This window comes from Chelonia mydas, chromosome 1, assembly GCF_015237465.2.
Source record: "Chelonia mydas isolate rCheMyd1 chromosome 1, rCheMyd1.pri.v2, whole genome shotgun sequence".
Taxonomy (NCBI): Eukaryota; Metazoa; Chordata; order Testudines; family Cheloniidae; genus Chelonia; species Chelonia mydas.
In genome coordinates this window covers 119365344-119384503 of record NC_057849.1, presented here as the reverse complement: position 1 = coordinate 119384503, position 19160 = coordinate 119365344, and the positions used below count along the sequence as shown (strand labels likewise).

The 19160-nt window shown below is 41.9% G+C and overlaps 1 protein-coding gene across 2 annotated transcripts in view; it reads right to left on the bottom strand.

Moving 5' to 3' along the window:
- The window catches only part of GABRA5 (gamma-aminobutyric acid type A receptor subunit alpha5), an 83709-nt gene that overhangs the window by 26775 nt on the left and 37774 nt on the right, over positions 1-19160 (bottom strand). For both annotated transcript variants that reach the window (XM_037898751.2, XM_037898755.2), the window contains exon 7: positions 12566-12648. In XM_037898751.2, coding sequence (XP_037754679.1) covers positions 12566-12648 — 83 coding nt within the window. The remainder of the gene's footprint in view (positions 1-12565; positions 12649-19160) is intronic.

The window sequence follows — 19160 nt, the reverse complement described above, 5'->3', positions numbered from 1 at the left end:
GGAAAATACAGTAGGAAGATATATATACTCACACCTTGTCAACTGTTGGAAATGGGCCATCCTGATTATCACTACAAAAGGTTTTTTTCTCCTGCTGATAATAACTCACCTTAATTAATCACTCTCGTTATAGTGTGTATGGCAACACCCATTTTTCATGTTCTCTGTGTATATATATCTTCCTACTGTATTTTCCACTGCATCCGATGAAGTGGGTTTTAGCCCATGAAAGCTTATGCTCAAATAAATGTGTTAGTCTCTAAGGTGCCACAAGTACTCCTGTTCTTTTTTGGAAAATACAGACTCAAGTCCAAACTTTTAGCGTTTCATGGCCCCTGCACTTAAAATACCCAGATGAGGATGATTTAGGCCAAACCTGCAAGTCAGTGGGAGTTTTGTGTATGTGGATCATTTGCAGGATCTGACCTTAAATCAACACCCAATTAAAAATAATAATTACCTGTACAGCTCACCCATGACAGTTATGTTTTATACCCAGGTGATAAGATATAAAATAATTTAAGAAGAATTTTGCATAATTTATGGAAAGCTAAAGATCTATTGGATCCAGTAGCTGCTGCATTGCTAGATGCTACCAAATTCTAAAGTGTGGTGTAAAATATCCCACAAATCTGGACTAAATTTGGCCTTAAATTTAGTAAAAAAATTACTCTCAAACCACTAATAACTGGTTGAAGAAATAAAGAAAGATGTTCCAAAGAAAGCTACCTTCACTCTTCTATTTTGTTTGTTTTGTCTGTCTAGCTACATTCTCATACTGTGTTTAGCACTATGGTATATAGATTACACCATGGTACCATTAGAGTGCTTAATCTTGGAACTGCTGCTAATCCCTATCCCTACTGTAGAGATCCCAGGCCCATTAATTAGTAAAGATGATCATAAATTATCAGATTACACAGATGGGATTATTTTAATTATAAAGGATTTTATCTGTCATGCAATCCAAAATATTTGAATTTTGATGTCTTTTTTTTGGTAAGATTTGGGGATATAATTTTAAAGGTTGAAATATTTGCCTTATGGAATTGGGCTTCACTTGTTTTTGGAATATGGAATTTGAACTGTACAGACCAAAAATAAATTTCACTTAGACATAAGTTAAACATGGTGTTAAGGAATTTTGTTAAGGCCAATCTGGGTTCTGTTAATCAGAGAGCCAAGAGATAGACATAACAGAGCATCTGAACCTTACTCTTCTTTGTCAATTTGTGCTTTAAAAAGGGTAATGACACCCCAGTTAATTGATCTGTTTTTTGTGTTGCTTATGCATGTCTCCTGACTTACTTAGAAGAGATTGTTAAAATAGAATTGCTGAGTTCCAGGTTTATTGTCTTTTGAAAACTTCTGTACCAAATATATTTGTTTGCATCTAAAAAGATGCTGTTACTAACTGATGAAAACTCAGCCTAGGGTCCAGGAATCAAACTGTGCTCTTCCTGGTTTGTGCATCAACACTGGTTATAAATAAGGAATCTGTACTTGGTAGTGCCTGTGCAACCGAGAGCAAAATTTAGCTCTGCAATTGAAACTTTTACTTAAAATTTTTGTTGCTCATATGTGAGCCAGAATACAATCCAGCTCACACTTCACTAAGTGCTAAAAGGAGAAAGAAAAGTAGTAACAACGCAGTTTTGTATAAAAACTAAGCAGATGTGGTACTGAATACAGACAGAGCAGGTCTGTTGGGGAGAAGCTGCATTGTTTCATACAGTCAGTTTTCAAAATAGAACTGTAATTTAACTAGTGTGAAAAAAAATTATATCCACATAGCTATGGAATGATAGCCTAAAATGAATATTTTTAAACAGTATGCTGATTTACAAAACAGGATCTTCACATTGACTCTAGTGGGAATTGTGGATTCACAAGGGGTTTGAAATTATTTAAATTCAGATTGATCATTTGGCCTTTAAACTAACATAGGGTCTGGATAAATAATTTAAATTGAGCATGGTGATTTGAATAGCTAAGTGACGTGCAGGGGAGAGGCTAGGGACTAAAAAGTGGAAAAAGCCCATCATGAGACTTTTCTGGATGGTGTGATGTAAGCTGTACAGGATGCTGAAACTAATCTTGCGAGCAAATTCTTAGCCATGTGTTTGTCCATGAGAAACAAGAATGGGGGCAGCACATGATTACAAAATGGGCATTTTCTAATTTCAAGCCTACTAAAAGGATCGTAATTTTTGTCCTTCCCAAAATTAAAAGAAAAATATGGCTCTATACTAAAGGCAATATTTTCTAGCTAAAAAGAATTTTCTTAGATTCTAGCCTTCTCTTTCCACAGGAGACAGAACAGGACATTTTAAAATGTGTCAGACAGACCTCATGAGGCTTCATTACTAAGCAACAGTAAGATACTACAGTGATTGGAACTATAAAAAAACCTTAAAATAGACAGCTAGAAATGGCTATATATCAGATTGTGATGTGCAAGCCATCATAGTCAAGGTTGGAATGGGAATATGAAGTAATTTTTTCTTACTCTGAAAAGAAATGGAGCTATTTACTGTCCTCAGATTATAAGATATTTAGATATGCGAGATTGATGTTGATTCTGTGTTGCCAACACATGATTTTTTGGTGCGTCTTGCTAGATTTGGTGTTTTTCTTGAAGCTTCTTCAGCTTCTGGAGGGAAACGGTTCGGAGAGAATCTCAGTTTTCATGTAAAAAAAAAAAAGGAAACTAGCTCTCATGGTCGTGAAGAAAAGCTTGAAAATGTGATCTGAGTGTATCCTAAGGGCTCAGAAACCAGAAGGCAAATAATATATATTGGGTGCTTTTTATTTTTTAAAATGTCATGATTTTGGAGGCCTAACATGCTTTTTGAATGCTTAGTTGACTATACCGTTGACTACTTAAAAACAATCAATTGGCTATATTGGAATCTGGAGCTAGTATGTAACTAAAATATACAAGTTCCAGTTGGTACTGCTAATGTAGAGATACTAATGTACACGTGTACTCATAAGTCACTCAGGAACATCTGCTGTCACAGAAAGGGACTGGGCCATTTAGGTACAGTTCTGCATTGAAAGCTGTGCAAAACCAGGCTGCATGCCTCCTGAAGGACCCCAGTATGTAAGTGTGATGAAGTATACACCGTACAGTGGTTTGGAAACAGAGGGAGAGCTCAACCAAGGCACCTGGTTGCATACGGAAACTTAGATGGGACCCAATTAAAAAATGAGTTCCAGATGGCGGAGGAGCTGGGTGGTTTCTATAAAGAGAGGAAGCTCAAAGTAGAAGAGGGTGTAGGAAGAGAAGTCTGCAGTCCTTCTCTTGGTAATAGCAAGATGGGCAGGGTTGAAGAGGAAGCTAAAGGGCAGAATTTGCCCTGGGATTGTCTCCTGAATAAAGAACTCTGGCAAAAAGAGCAGGAGAAAGATTGGGAAGCTACTGGGGTGCAACAAGCCCTGGCAATGAGCCTTGACAAAAGGGCAGGAACCAGAGCTCCAGGGAGTCATTCCAGTGAGGAACAGAACAGAGGGATGAAAGTTTGAGCCTGTGCATGGCAGAAGTGGTTTAAACTTATATTTTTAATTTGGGATTTGTTGGAGGACTCTGGGGGAACCCTGTGAGCCTCTGCCCTGAAATAAGGGTGAATCCTGAGTGGTGTGGTACCCTGAAGCAAGGGGGTAAGGACCACTGGTCCCAGAGTCAGGGGCCAGAGACCTGATGCAAGGTCTTGATGTTGTCTGTTGGACTCTGTTGGTCTGGGGGGTAGGGTGGAACTACAAGCGTATATCTGCACAGCAAAGAAAAACCCGCAGCTGGCCCATGCCAGCTGACTCAGGCTCGTGGGGCTTGGGCTGCAGGATTGTTTCATTGCTCTGCAGACTTCTGGGCTCAGGCTGGGCCTGAGCTCTGGGATACTCCCACCTCACAGGGTCCAAGATCCTGGGCTCCAGTCCAACCCCAGATGTCTACAGAGCAATGAAATAGCCCCATGTGCCTGAGTTGGCTGGCATGGGCCAGCCACAGGTGTCTAGTTTCTGTGTAGACATCCCCCAAGTGACCTGGCTGGAGGGCTGAGTCACAAGAAGAAGCAGAGCAGTGCAGTGTCTGTCAGCAGGGGGCATTAGATGAGGAGACCCTGCTATGTCATGCCCAGCCGTGAGGGGGGCTGTCACTAATGAGTTTGTCTACAGCAAGGTAGTGTGGACATGGAGACACCCTTCTGAGGTGCAGCATACTAACCACCATACAACTGGTCACCTCTACTGGCTAGCTCTAGGTAATGAGGGGGAGGGAATGTGGAACCATAATGACTCCACCTACTCTCTGCCTCTCTTGCAGTACTGAGTCCATGGGGGAGTAATTAGACAGTAGTCCCTCTCTAGCATAGGGCTGCTATGCTGTCTGGCCCTTGTGGAACCGTACAAGGGAAGGGGGCTCCTTACTCCCCACCTTCAGCTCCCCGATATAAGGGCTAACCTGAGTCTCAGTCGTGGTCTTGACCTGTAGTGAAACCTACACCATCAGGAACAATGTGCTAAGAAAAACAAGTGGCATACTGAGCCATATTGTTGAGTTGTGTATTGCGGGATCAAACTACAGTTAAAGGGAGAAATAAAATGGGGAAAAGAAACTTCTTGCTAGCCAATCACATTATTCTCTGGTCCAGGGAATATCACTCCCTCCTGTATGAAGGGAAAGCCTTGCAGTTTTTACAGAAGCAGCCATGTAGGAGAGAGTGTCATCAGGACACAAGATGAAATGGATCAATCTCATGGCCCCTGGAAGTCTTTCTTGAACTACGTGAAGTCTGAGCATCTCTGCTGCGCCTCCAGGAAATGCAGCAGAAGGTGCAACCCATGGAAGAGGTGCAAAGGTGGCTTTAAGCCAGCTTGTGCTCTTCTGATTATGTGCTGTTCTGGAGCCAGTGTGGTCCCTTCAAGAGCTGCTGTTGGGCTGCTGCACATAATCTCGTTACCGCTCAGTGCTAACCTGACATGGTTCCTCCTAAGCCTTGGCCAACTCTTCCAGCAGGGGGCAGCACAGTGTCGCTTATGGCAGCCCAACATAATGCCTATGCTGGGGGAATTCTGCCCCAGGGAACTGCAGGTCATTCATGGCTCCTGTATGTCACTACAGTGGTGTATTAGGGGAGAATCGCTCCCAAAGCCTTCAGACATGCTGATGCTGTGTAATGTGTGCTACCCTGAGCAGCGACATCTTAACACCTTCCTCCCTTCCTTCACCTCTTCTTTCCTGTGTCTCCTCTTTTTTTGCTCACTGCAGTTAGTATTTATAGCATAACTTTTATTTTTGGGTGTAGTGTTGGCTGATTTGATGTGGAATGAATTTGAGAACTGATTTTACACCATGCTTGATGGTGACCATTTTTTCAATTGTCTCTCATGGGGAAGGGACCAGAATCTATTACTTCAGCTTCTGTGGTTCAGCTATACCTGTCATGCTAATGCCGATATAAGCGTTGTTGGTAAAAAGACTGGACAGTAGGGCTATTTTGAGATGACATTTTAAAAATGTAAAATATCTTGGGAGTTTCCAGGTAGATTAGTATCTGTGAAAGCAAGATGCACAGTAATTTCAGTAAGGTGCTGACTCAAAGGCTGCCGTGAGTGTTGTAGTCAAGCTGCGAATTTGAAATCACCGTATTGGGCTGCTATGTTAACTGCATTGTTAGTGCTAGCTGAGTACAGTATGTACATGCAGAAAATGTCACGTTTCATTTATTTTCTATAAAATAGTAAAACTCATCTAAAATACAAATACTGAGCACTTATTTCCTCTGGGCTTGATTCTGCTGTCTTTATTCACAGTGAATAGTATCTTACTTTACGAGTAGTCATTGATTTCAATAGATCTACTCATGTAGTAAGTTACCACTGAATGTCAGCAAGGCTGGCAGAATCTGGCCCTAAGTGAGTATTAATAAGTTCTTAGGAAATTACAGCAAATATTAAGTTTATCCTGGTTGTGTGGGGTTCTGCTGCAAACATGTTGTTGTTCAGCCACTTACGATACAATGGGGTGAAATCCACACACTATTGCTCTGCTTTGCCATATCTACCACTCGGAGACCCACAGGGTAGAACATTGGTTTATAAAACGTTTGTTATTCTGTTTCAGTGGCCTGGCTGTTTTCCAATCATGATTCAGTACATGGCAACATCTTGGCACATCCTGCATGATGTGATCAGATGTAACAGCGTCATGCCTTATTGACAGTGACTCCACATTTGGGAAGATTCTCACAGTTAAGCTAAAGGATAGAGCAAGCAGAGTTTTAAGGTTAAAGCACGGGAGTGTGAGGCAGGAGATCTGAGTTATTTTCCTAGTTCTACCACTCATTGCTCTTGCACAAGTCACTCAGGCCTTACTGTTCAGCAATGTTCACTAGTTTGGATTGCCTTCCTATTTTGGGTGCTAATTGGTGTTTCAAGTTAGTCTGCAGAGGAAGTATAGCCCAGGAGGCAAGAGATCTGGTTTCTAATCCTGTCTCTGCTACTAACATGCCATGTGACCCTTAGGAAGTCTCTTTGCCTCCGTTTTCCTCCCCACCTACTCTCTGTGTAGAAAATTATTGGAGCAGGGACAGTCTCATGTTTTTGGACATAAGTGTGTAGACCAATCTCACCAGGCAAATGTTCAGGTTGCCTAGTGTAGCTTGGTGGAGGAAGTTAATTGGTATGGGAGTGCAATTGCGTGCACAACTATGGAGATAGTACAAACAGAAAACTGGTTTAACCAGATAATCACACAACATTAACTGGATTCCCATCACTCCATAATGCAGCATTTCATACTGTCAAATCACTGGCCAACATTAACTCACAAACATTAACTACTTCATCTTCAGGGCAATCCTGTGACCAAAATTAAAAGGATATAATTAACACCATGATTAACACCATGAGATTGTAGCAGTTAAATCAGTTGTCTGGGCAGGGGGTCCTGTGGTCTGTGGATTAGACATCTGTCTATCTGACCAAAGCAGTGGGTTCTAATCTGCATTCTGACACTCGTTTGCTGTGTGACCTTGAAGAAAGTCAATTAACTTCTCTCTGCCTCAGCTATCCTAGGTATTTACCTGTCTCCATATGGGTGTTGGGAGCCCTAACTGAGCTCTTCTTGCAAAGTACTACCAAGGCCAATCAGTGAACAAGGTGCAAATACAGTTTCTAGCTTTGGGGCCTTGCTTGATTTACCTACATTACATTTTTTTTTTTTACTCTGGGTTAAGATCAGGCCTGTGAAACTTCAGTGTGGATCAGTTTTGCTTTGGCAAATTTAGGGAGTGAGGGGTCAGCACCAGGCATATAATAGAAGGCGTACTTTTAACTCGCCCATGGAAGAGATTAGCTCTTTCCCGTAATATAACAGTTTTAATATAAGAGTGCACAGATAGGGCCAAATTCCTTGCTAGTATCAACTGGTGTGGTTCCACTGATTTAAATGGAGGTGAGTCTGTTTACAACAGCACAGGACTTGGTCTCTAGAGTCTGCATTCCCAGGTTTATCCTCAGCCTCCTTTAAAAAAAAAAAGAGAGATTGCTACCATGTGGTTCATAAATCCTTACTTTTAATATGGAGATGTGGCCCAAGGAGGCTACGAGTATTCACATACAGAATGCTATTACTTGTACTTTGGTATTTTTGACTCTCTTGCAGTTAACTAAGTTGGTGAGCCCTCATCCACGAAGGGGCTTAAGCACTGTGATGCTGAGCATTGCAGCACCCAATTTAAAAGTACCTAGAAAATTACAGGAACAATGCCCTGGTCCAGAGAGCCTGATTTAGGCACCCTGACTCCCTGTACAATGAATGGAGATAGATAGATGCCTTAGAAGGTGATCTACAAAAGCCAGCATGCTAGTTGGATAGCATACTAAGCAAGCAATGAGAGAGGCCAATGAGATGGGGAATATGCTAAGCCCTGCCCCTCTCACAGAGATAGGCACATTCCTGCAGCTTGGGGTTAGGTGGCTATCTCTGCATGCCATTTGCAAACTAGGGGAAGATAGTGGTTCTGTGGTCTAAGTTGTGGGGGGGCTGAAATAAAACCTGTGGGGAAGAGAAGCAGGGCCTTCCTTATAACCTAGTGGACAGGGTACTTGCTCAAGATGTGGGAGATCCTTGGTTCAAATCTCTTCTCTGCCTGAGAGGGGAACAGTGATCAGCCCCCTCCTAGGTGAGTATCCTAATCACTAGGCTATAGAATCATTCTAACTCTTTTACTGGCCCAAATAATTAAAGTGGAACAACTTTGGTATTAAATATAAAGTGGGGCAATGGGAGTGACTCTGCAGCCCACTGGTTAGGGCACTCACCTAAGAGGTGGCTGATCCCTGTTGAAATCCCTTTTTCCCCTCAGGCAGGTGGGGAATGGAAGTGGGAGTTTTCCACAGCCCAGGTGAATGCTCTAACCACTGGGCTAATGCTTACAAGGAGGGTCTCCTTCCCAGGCCATTTTGTGTGAACTCACCTGAGGAGCTTGGTCCAGTAGCCAGACTGAGAATGCCTACTGGGTCAGGCCCTACAAGTATACACACACACACATTATCTGGGCACCTACAGTGAGGCTGCAGTATACTTGCTCAGAGGCAAAAACTTAGATGCCGAATGAGTTTAGGTGCCTACAGGGATTGGTAAAAAGAAAAGGAGGACTTCTGGCACCTTAGAGACTAACAAATTTATTTGAGCATAAGCTTTCGTGAGCTACAGTTCATTTCATCCGATGACGTGAGCTATAGCTCACGAAAGCTATTCCCCAATAAATTTGTTAGTCTCTAAGGTGCCACAAGTCATCCTTTTCTTTTCGCGGATACAGACTAACTCGGCTGCTACTTTGAAACAGGGATTGGTGGCAGCTGAGCAGGAATTTTTTGGGTTGCAGCAGTGCCTAAAAATGGGACTTATCCACGAAGATACTAGGTTCCTAACATTTGTGGTGTTCATTATGTAACATTATACACCTTTTCCCCCATACTCTATAGCCATCCCTTACTTTGAATTACTCTTGCAAAATTACTCTGTAGCAACAAGAGTAATCTTGTTGCTACAGAGCGAACTTCCATCTACTTAGAGTACTTATATAGCCCCATAACTGTAGCCTCTGAGAGCCTAACAATCTATAGTTGTCCTCACAATACACCTCTCAGGGAGGGAAGTACATTCATCCCTGTTCTACAGATGGGGACTCAGGCATAGAAAGGCTAAGTGACTTGCCCACAGTCCCACAGGAAGTCTGTAGCAGAGCAGGGACTTGACCCGAGGTGACAGACTAACTACTGCACTATCCTTCCTCTTTAGCTTCTGATCCTAGGGTCTTGTAGAATCTAACTTTAGCCATCTGTCTTGGCTAAACAAATCCTGCATGTGAGGGGTTTAGACTAGATGGACCTTGTGGTCCCTTCTAACCCTATGGTTCTATCATTCTGTGATTCAAACCTAACTATAAACCAGCCACATGGAAAATAAAACAGCAAGATTTCTCTTTGTCAGTAACAGAGGGTTTTTAAATATTGAAGGCAATGTCATGCCACATTTCATACTTTTTCTTGCAGAATTTCAACAGTACAATGTGCATACATGCAACCAGAAAAGCAATAACCTCCTGCTCACCCTGATTACCTATGGATTGCTTCTCAGAATCGACTCTCCTGCTCATCTGTCCACATGCTCACTCTTTCATTTTGCTTTCCTGCTACTCTGTCTGCCCACTGACTAGTAAGCATTCTTCCTTTCCCCAGCTCCTCAACCTACTCTGCTGTTCAGGTGTTTAAAATTTACTTCCATTATACTCCCAACTGTTCTTCTCCTGGAGGGCTGTTAAAAAATGTCTTTAGGGAAAAGATGGAGAAGAAAGCAGACTGGGTGTATATTGCTTATAGCAGGCTCAGGAAGAAATCCTTGTGGACCCTGTGGAAGGGTAAAGCATTCTTGAAGAGGATAACTTAATACAAGCCTGTCTTATTGTCACTGGTAACAATATTTTGTTTCTTGAAAACACAACTAGACTAACCCAGTAAAGCCTGATCTGTTGGCTGCCCCTTCTCCAAGCACTTGCATATTAAATCACAATACAGCTCTCACAAGCTCCTGGGTGGTGTTTCATCTACAATAAAGATATTCAGAATGCTAAAAGACTTCCCATAACTTGCCCCTATACATCTAGGAATTGCAGGGGTGTCCAAACAGTGAGCTGTGTCATACACCAAATGGTTCAATGCCTAGACACAGTGGGACATGCTGAAGATGACTTGCAGAACAAATTAAAGGGTTATGTACTAAATGTGTCAAGTGGTAAGAGTTAGAGGGGCTTTGGCACAAAAGTAATAAATAATGCCACCTTTAGTTTTCTTTGCAAGCTTAAAATTATTTATGTGCCAAAAGCCCTCTCCCCTCTGCGCTGCTTGGCACATCTGACATATAACTTCACATTTAGATAAGTGCAACCTCCAAGTGCATTTTTTAAAACTTATTTCTAAATGTTTTGTGGGCTTTACTCAAATCACTGGCATAACTTTTTGTCCTGCCTTCTTATGGGTTTCTTGACATTTTTGAACCTCTTTCGGGGCCGGGGAGAGGGGAAATAAATTGAATCATACTGGACCTGCTTTGGCGAAGCACTTAAGAACATGCTTATCTTTAAGTATATGCTTAAATGCTTTGCTGAATTGGAGCCTCTGCTAAACTAAATACTTATTACAGTAAATAAAGGTACTTCTCTCACTCTGCAACGTGCACATAGGGATTCTTTACTGTAAATTCAGTAAGGCCCTTAAATCTACCCAATGGCATACTTCTACATTATGAACTAATAGCTAACCAGGTTTCACTTTAAAAGCCATAGCTATCACTATATCAAAGAACATTACCAAACATCTGAAACCTTCAGTGGAAGAGGAAGAATGGTCCAGTGGTTAGGGTACTAGTTTGAGAGTTGAAAAGTGTAGGTTCAATTCCCTGCTTCATCACAAACTTCCTCCGTTATCTTGGGTAAGTCACTTTAACATTCTATGCCTCAGTTCCCCATCTGTACAATGGGGATAATAACACTTTCCTACATGAAAGATTGTGGGGTGCTCAGATACCATGATATTGGGGATAATTTAGAGGGTGGAATTTTTTCCAAATTTGTATTGCAGCATGTAATCAGCTTCTCTCACACAAATCATATTTTCATGTGAATTCACATATCACATTTTATGAGTTTGGAATGAAATCTATAGTCTCTCTTAAACCTTTAAGTTAGGATCTTGTCATTCAAGTGAGTGACAGAACTTCAAATTATATTGTCATAGGTTAACATCATTGCACGCAACTGATGCATTTGAACCTATAGTGACCCTGTAAGAAACATTTGGGTCTACAAGTGAGCTGTAGCTCACGAAAGCTTAAGCTCAAATAAATTGGTTAGTCTCTAAGGTGCCACAAGTACTCCTTTTCTTTTTGCGAATACAGACTAACACGGCTGTTACTCTGAAACAGATGAAACTGAGTCTTTTTTGCACTTCAGGAGAAGGGAAATCAAGTGACTGAGTTTGGTAATCATTACTGTATATAGTGCTTTTACTGTTATCAACATTATCACAAGAAGACAATGTATAACCAATATTAAACCAGCACACATATAGCAGATAAAAGCAAGATTAATCTTGGTAGGATTAGAGAATCTACATTGATACGATGTTTTAAAAAAAAAAGATAAGGGGGGGAAGTGTGGTGTGGGGGCATTAACTTGTTCCAGGGACTTGTTAAAAACCTTGACTGGTAACTTCAAAAGCCTTGGGAGACTTCTGTTGCACCTGGAATCTGCGTTTCGATTACTGAAATAAAAGATGTCTATTCTAGTAGCCTAGTCTGTACTTTAATTAAGGGCTTTGTATTTAAATATAGCCATACAATCCCCTAAGGTTATTTTTAAAGTAAGCTGCTGGCAGGACAGCATTATGGTGGATTACAGATTCAGGGTATCAAGAAAAATCAGCACTTCAACATACAATTTAGAGGATAATGCTTGTGTTTGTATATACAAACAGTAGCGTGCGTGTATATATAATGTGTGTCTGTGTATGTACGCAGTTTAATGCAACAAGATATAGGACTAAATTTATCAAAAACAAGATGGGCAGATTTTCCTCTTTTGCTAACCTCTAGATATCTGTACTATATATTTGTAGTCAATAGAACATGACAAAATAGTACATATGTAAACCCTGTAAGAGCACAGTTGACACTAGGGAAAGTTCTACTTTTCCATACATGTAAAAACCTCAATTATTAAAAAAGTTACTTGGTTGCATCTAGTATTGAATAGGTGTTGTTAAAATATTCCCACTACCTGTCATCCTTGTGACACACAGGTTACCAAGAGGGATACATGATCTAGAAAGTAGCGGTGCTACACAGAGTTTGCCATCTATTGGAGATTTAGAGCTTGGGGGGCAGATTGGGTAGGATCAGATCAGTCATATCTAGTGAAAGATGTACACAAACTGTCCTGGCTGAAAATGACAAGCCAAATCAAAACTATATTCATAGTTCTTAACTGTGACCAGAACTTACAGCTTCCAAATTTTAGCGGGCAAGCATGTGCGTCCATGGGGAAGTCTTCAAGCTGCATTGGGCATTCAGCAGAAATGGTCAATCTGTGAGAAGAAAAAAGAAACAAAATCTTCATTCTACTCAGCACTATGCAGGCCCTTCACTGTGGTATCTGCGTGCTGACATAACATACTCTACATGGGGACTTCCATTGATGGGCCTATCTTCCATGAATTTATCTAGTTCTTTTTTAACCCTGTTATAGTTTTAGCCTTCACAACATCCCCTGTCAGTCATACACATGGCCTTTTGTTCAGCCCTTTTTGTTCACCCCTTCAATACAATACACTAGTGCATTACCAGGGTGGTCCATGTATCTGACTGTCTGACAATAGTTTTTGGGGAAACAATCACACTACCAGCCCATGTACCACTGCCTGGAAGTTCTAGAGATGTAGTTCCTGCAACAGCTTTTTGCAGGTGGAGAGGTCAAGGCGGTTAGGGTAAAAGAAGTTTAACACTTTCTGATCCATCCATTGCATTGGTACTGTGAGGGGACTGAGACAGTGTAGAATGAGGAGAATGGCAATGTGGGGGAGAAGAGGAACAAGTGTGCAAGGGGAAGAAAAGAAGATGGAAAACAGAGGGGACTCATAATTAGGGCCCTACCAAATTCATGGTCATGAAAAACATGTCACAGACCATGAAATCTGGTCTCCCTCCGTGAAATCTGGTCTTTTGTGTGCTTTTACCCTATACTATACAGATTTCACAGGGGAGACCAGAGTTTCTCAAATTGGGGGTCCTGACCCAAATGGAAGTTGCAGGGGCTCACAAGGTTATTTTAGGGGCGTTGTGGTATTGCCACCCTTACTCCTGCGCTGCCTTCAGATCAGGGCAGCTGGAGAGCACCAGCTGTTAGCAGGGCACCCAGCTCTGATGGCAGCACCCTGCCAGCAGCAGCGCAGATGTAAGGGTGGCAATACAACACCATGCCACCCTGACTTCTGTGCTGCTGCCTGCAGAGCTAGGGGGCCAAAGAGCGGTGGCTGCTGACTGAGGGCCCAGCTCTGCAGGCAGCAGTGCAGAAGTCAGGGTGGCAATACCCTACCATGCCGTCCTTACTTCTGCGCTGCTGCTGGCAGCGACGCTGCCTTCAGAGCTGGGCTCTCAGCCAGCCGTCACTGCTCTCCAGCTGCTCTGAAGGCAGCGCCACCACCAGAATCACCACAGAAGTAAGGGTAGCAGTACCACAACCCTCCCTACAACGACCTTGTGACCCCCCCACAACTCCTTTTTGGCTCAGGACCCCTACAATTACAACACTGTGAAATTTCAGATTTAAATAGCGGAAATCATGAAATTTATTATTTTTAAAATCCTATGCCCATGAAATTGACCAAAATGGACCATAAATTTGGTAGGGCCCTACACAGAATAGAGATGGAAAGGTAACAACAGCAGTAAAGCAAGAGAGAATATCCAGCTTGATAGAAATGATACACCATTTCCCAATCACAGACAGGAAATGCTGCTTCTAAGATGTGGTAAGAGCAATAGGTGAGGTTCGAGTCACCTGCCCTGAGGCAAGGAAGTTTAAAAAAACCCTCAAAACCCAGAAAATAAAATAGAGGGGAAGGGAAACAGGCTTCGAGAGTATGTCTACAGCTATCAACCCAATCCAGCAAAATGTTTAAGCACATTTTGAACATTAAGCATGTATGTACTTTGTGGGAGTGGGGCCTGTATAAGAAGGACCCCAGCTTTCCCATACTGAGAAGTTTCGGACTCAGACCTCCAACAAATTGACTTTTTTCTCTTGGTAACTCTCCTTCCTCTTTCTCTTTCATCTCTTCACAGTTAGATCCCAGATAGCTTCTATGCCAGACTCCAGAAGCCCTAAAAGCTCTGCAGGCTCTGGGTCAAGCTAGATGTTGTACTGAGTGAGTTTCAACAAAAGCATTTCCTCCCCACCTGTTCTGCAATTGTAATTCTATAACCATCACATGTAGAACCATTATTATCTCCAAGGAGAATCATGCACCCGCAGCAACAGAACATACCACATCCCCATAGGCAATAAAATGGGTTCTCCTGATAATTGGTCAGACCCATCTATTCGCTCTGTTTTTAATAAACCTCTCTGTCTGGGTCTGTAATTATAACTGTAATATCTACAGAGAGTGAACTGTAGTCAGTCCTGTGTTTTGGCAAATTCCATACGTTTAACCCAAACGTGTTGGTCCCAGTGACCTAAAGTCTACGATGCAGAAGGAGCTGTAGTGGGAAAGTTGCCTGCCACTCTCCCAACGTAAAAGGGACCCAGAGCCGTCTGGCACAGTCCAGGCTTGCTGACTCACCTAACCTTTGTCTTGCCTCTCCTTCCAAGCAGCCTAGAACTAGATCTCTCCTGAGCCCAGTGGCTACTTCAGAGAAGGACAGAGATGCAAACACTGCCCGCCTTTCTCCAAGGGCAAATCCTCCTGGGTTACAACTTCAATCTGCTGCACCAGCAGGAGCGGATCTAGCCAAATAGCTATTCTAGAGGAGAAATTAATGCATGCCGAGGTTGGCTGCTAGGAAATCAGTCTTGGCAGTAGCTGTATCCAGGCTCCAGTCCAGTACTTCTCTCTCTCGCTTCCTTTTTAAAAGTCATTCAAAATAACAGGGAGGGATAACAATCAAAGTGGCCACGCTTCCACATGTTTTGTTCTCTATGTCAAGCAAATACTTCCACAAATGAAATTTCTTTGATGTGTTCACTGGACAGCACCTTACTCCAAATGTTGTAATATACCTGATCTACTTATTTCAGTTCCCCATCTGTCTTTTTATTTAGAACACTTTTCATCTATAGAGCTCAAAGGATGGTAGGTATCATTATTTCCATTTTAGAGCTAGGTAGGCTTGGAAGGATTAGGTTTTTATCAGTAGATATTAATTCCCTGTACACACACAAACTGACAAATATTCCCATTGAAATTTACATATAGTAAGAAAAATACTGCTTGAGAACTTATTAGAGGTTGATTTAAGGATATTTACTTTGTACATTTTGATATGATGTTGACAATTTGTGTTTTTAACAGTTATCAAACTTTAACTTTTTGAATCGCAACAGCTACGGTCATTAATTATTTTCTTCCCTCCACCTGCCCACACATGTTTTGTGACACTCCACCCATAATTTCTCACAACTGTGAAATTTCAAATCAATTAAAAATTGGAAAATAAATGCTTCAAAATAAACTGACCGCCGTCAAACTTATTTAAAAAAATCAAATTCTGCCAAGTCTACAGATAGGGAAATTGAGGCACAGGGTGCCAATGACTCACCCATTATCAAACAAGAGGGATCAGCGGCAGAGCTGGGACTGGACCTCAGCTCCCTGCACTTCAAGCACAATGCCATATCCAGTGGCACATGCTACCTCTCCTCTAAAGTAACAGTTACATAAAATAAAAAAAGAGACGACAAGACCCCTACATGTCTATATTTTTAAGGAAAGACATATTGGACTCTGATCCATGTATGGTATTAGAACTTGGGCACCACTTAGTGACACTGCAAGAGAATTTCATATTAGAAACTGACTTCTTGTGCTGGCCTTAAAATAACCACTTGAGGCCTGGATCCTATAAGGTGCTGAGCATGCTCTCCCTGAGCCCGCAAAGCACTATTAGGGCCACAGCGCTCAGCAGCTTGCAGGATAGAGCCCTGAATGCCCGGTGCATAGAACTTCTCCAGTTCCTCCTACTAATGGTTTCTGTGTCAAATCAGTGCTGCTTGATGTGTACTTTCCTTCAGTTTCAGAGGAAAAAACCAGTCACTCAATGAAGTTGACTGGAATTAAAATCCTCCAAGTCTCTTTAAATGAAAAGTTGACATTTATATGTAATTTAATTTTGAAGGATATGATTGTGCCTTTAGGGCACAGGCTTACATTGGGGCTATGTGGAGCTGCACGGCCCCAGGGCCAGGCATAATCATAGAATATCAGGGTTGGAAGGGACTTTAGGAGGTTATAATCCCTCACCAAGCTTCCTTATCCTAGCAGGCAGTGCACAAACTGCTCTGTCTTTTAGGGTAGTGCATGGTGCAGTCTGCTATCCCTAATGTTTGAGTGGTGGAAGGCACCATTGTCTCATCTCTTCCCTTGGGGGCTCTGTGGACCTCTAAGGGTTCAAGGAAGGAAGAAGCCCCAGTACACAGGGACTGTAACCATCCCTGACCCTCACATGCAGTGTTAGGTGCTGTGCACCTTCTCCTGTGCATTTGTATAAAAGTTCTATGCCTAAACAATAAACTGAAATATCCCAATAATTTATTCTCAGATGTGTTATTCATAACATTGCATAGCTAGTACATTTTAAATTTTAAAATGCTTACTGGATGATGTCATAATAACCTGTTACAAAATCCTTATCATTTACTGGGTACTTTATGCCGTTAATTACAACATATAATTGGTGCATAATAGGGCTGGGCAATATGGATGAGCAATGGCTTTGAAATATCACTCATTTTCACCACATTGTTTTGCATTGTTCTGGTGCCCTCAAATATTAATTCTTCACTAAAGTATGAGGGTCCAAAAAAGATGGGCTCAAAAAATGCACTTGTAACTCAGAACAATGTGTTTCTACAGAAAGCAGCATGGCAGCCATCTTTGTCAATTCTATAGAGAAGTTGGTGGGGATACACACACACACACATACTTGCTTCTGGAAATGCGTTGCAAATAGGGCAGAGACAGAAGATGACAGGAATGTGCAGAATGCACCAATGTTCCACACCCAGATGTGGTCAACAAATTTATACTTGGTCTTCAACTTCAGACATCACCTGGAAGAAGCAGGACGCATCTGAAGTCCTGTCTCCTTCCAGACACACACCTTCAGCAAGCAAAAATTCCACTCAGCTCACATACGCATTGCATGCATGCACAGTCCTAGTAGAACACTGGTTGGTCATTATTAAAGAACTCTTATCTTTAGTAAAAAGTTAGGGCTTGAATATCCTTTTACACACACCAGTTTTACACAGTTCACTACAATGGAGTGACTCCTGGTTTACAGTGGCATAAGGGAGAGGAAAAATAGGCCTTTTATGTGCATGAATGGAACAGGGTTTTGTTAAACCTTTAGAACAAAGTCCATTCAATTGGATTTTAATGGGACCAACAAAACACATCTGACCTAGGGACTGTCCCCAACTCAAACGTCTCCCTGGTTGTGCTGAGGCACAGGAATTATTAAAAATAAAGTTTGAAAAAATATTATGAGAGCAAGCGTGTGGAGGGTTGTTTTGTTTTACTGCCTTTGTACTCAAAAGCCCACTGAATTATTTTTAGTCAAACTTTTGATAAATAAGAATAACTCTTGGGCATTGACCGGACATGGAATATTTCTGTCCAAAAAGTGAGAGTTTGACAAAACTGAAAGCAACTGAAAAAACCCCAAACCCTTTAGAATGGAAGGATGACATCAATGGAACAAAGATTTCATGCAGTGTGTGTAAGAAACTTCAGCAATAGCTGCTGTTGTGTTACCGCCTGTAATCCTTAGTGGTTTTATAGTGTTTTACTTGTTCAAAGTGCTGCACAAATGTTAAGTAACTAAACAGAAGGTGTAACCCATCTTAGTTTCTGGGGGGAGGGGGGGAGTAATATTTATTAACCATTTATTATTAATAAATCTATAAATAGTACCTGGCAGTTTTGCCAAACTGTATTATGTACTTCATTAAAATTTTCATAATGTTTCTATTGATGTTAAATTCCAGCAAAACATATTCTACAGCAACAAAAATACAAACATGGCAATTCAAACTGCAAGATTTCACAAAGTCAGGAAAAGTCTTGAGAGAAAAATCCACATTTGGAGCATTGAGAATTAAGCATTAGTCCTTTGTTAAAATTTGGCAGATTCTTTTGTGTAGCTGTACAGTTTTCACTGGACTGAGAGCAAACTATTTTCAAGTCACAGATGCAGTGAGTGATTAGTGATCTTTGAGACCTATAGATTAACATTCTACATTCAGCGTGGGCTCCAGAAGGGATGAATCCCACCCCAGCAGTCCCACAGGTGCTTGGGACCCAGGAGTTCAGGAAGTCCTGAGAGAGCCATCACTGCCATAGGGAGCAGTCAGGGTACAAGAGATTCCCAACTTTCTATCTCTGGTTGACTGAGCAGGGAGAGGAGGAGCCACAGGGTATGCCCGAGAGGAAAGAACACAAGCAGAAGTTGAGGAATGCTGTCAAATAGCTACCGTCTCTGCAGGGAGCTAATGCTGCTGCTAAGGAGTGGGAAAAGCAATTGAAGGTTCCTTGGAAAGTGTGTGCCTGCTGCCTTGCCCTTCCAAAAACACCTTCCAGAATGGCACCTGCTGTTGCCAGCCATGAGAGATGCAAGTATGGGAAGGCAGCCACCTGCACCAAGATGGTGTTGATGGTGGCAGGAACCTCTTATACCAGCCAGCAGCCTCCAAACTGGAAAGTATCAGGCACAAGGTTTCAAAACTGCCTCCCCACTCTGTAAGGCCAGTTGCTATTCTTTGTTAAACTAGGCTGGTGGTGTTTGCTTGAAACTCATCTCACCCCATTTTTGCAGCTAT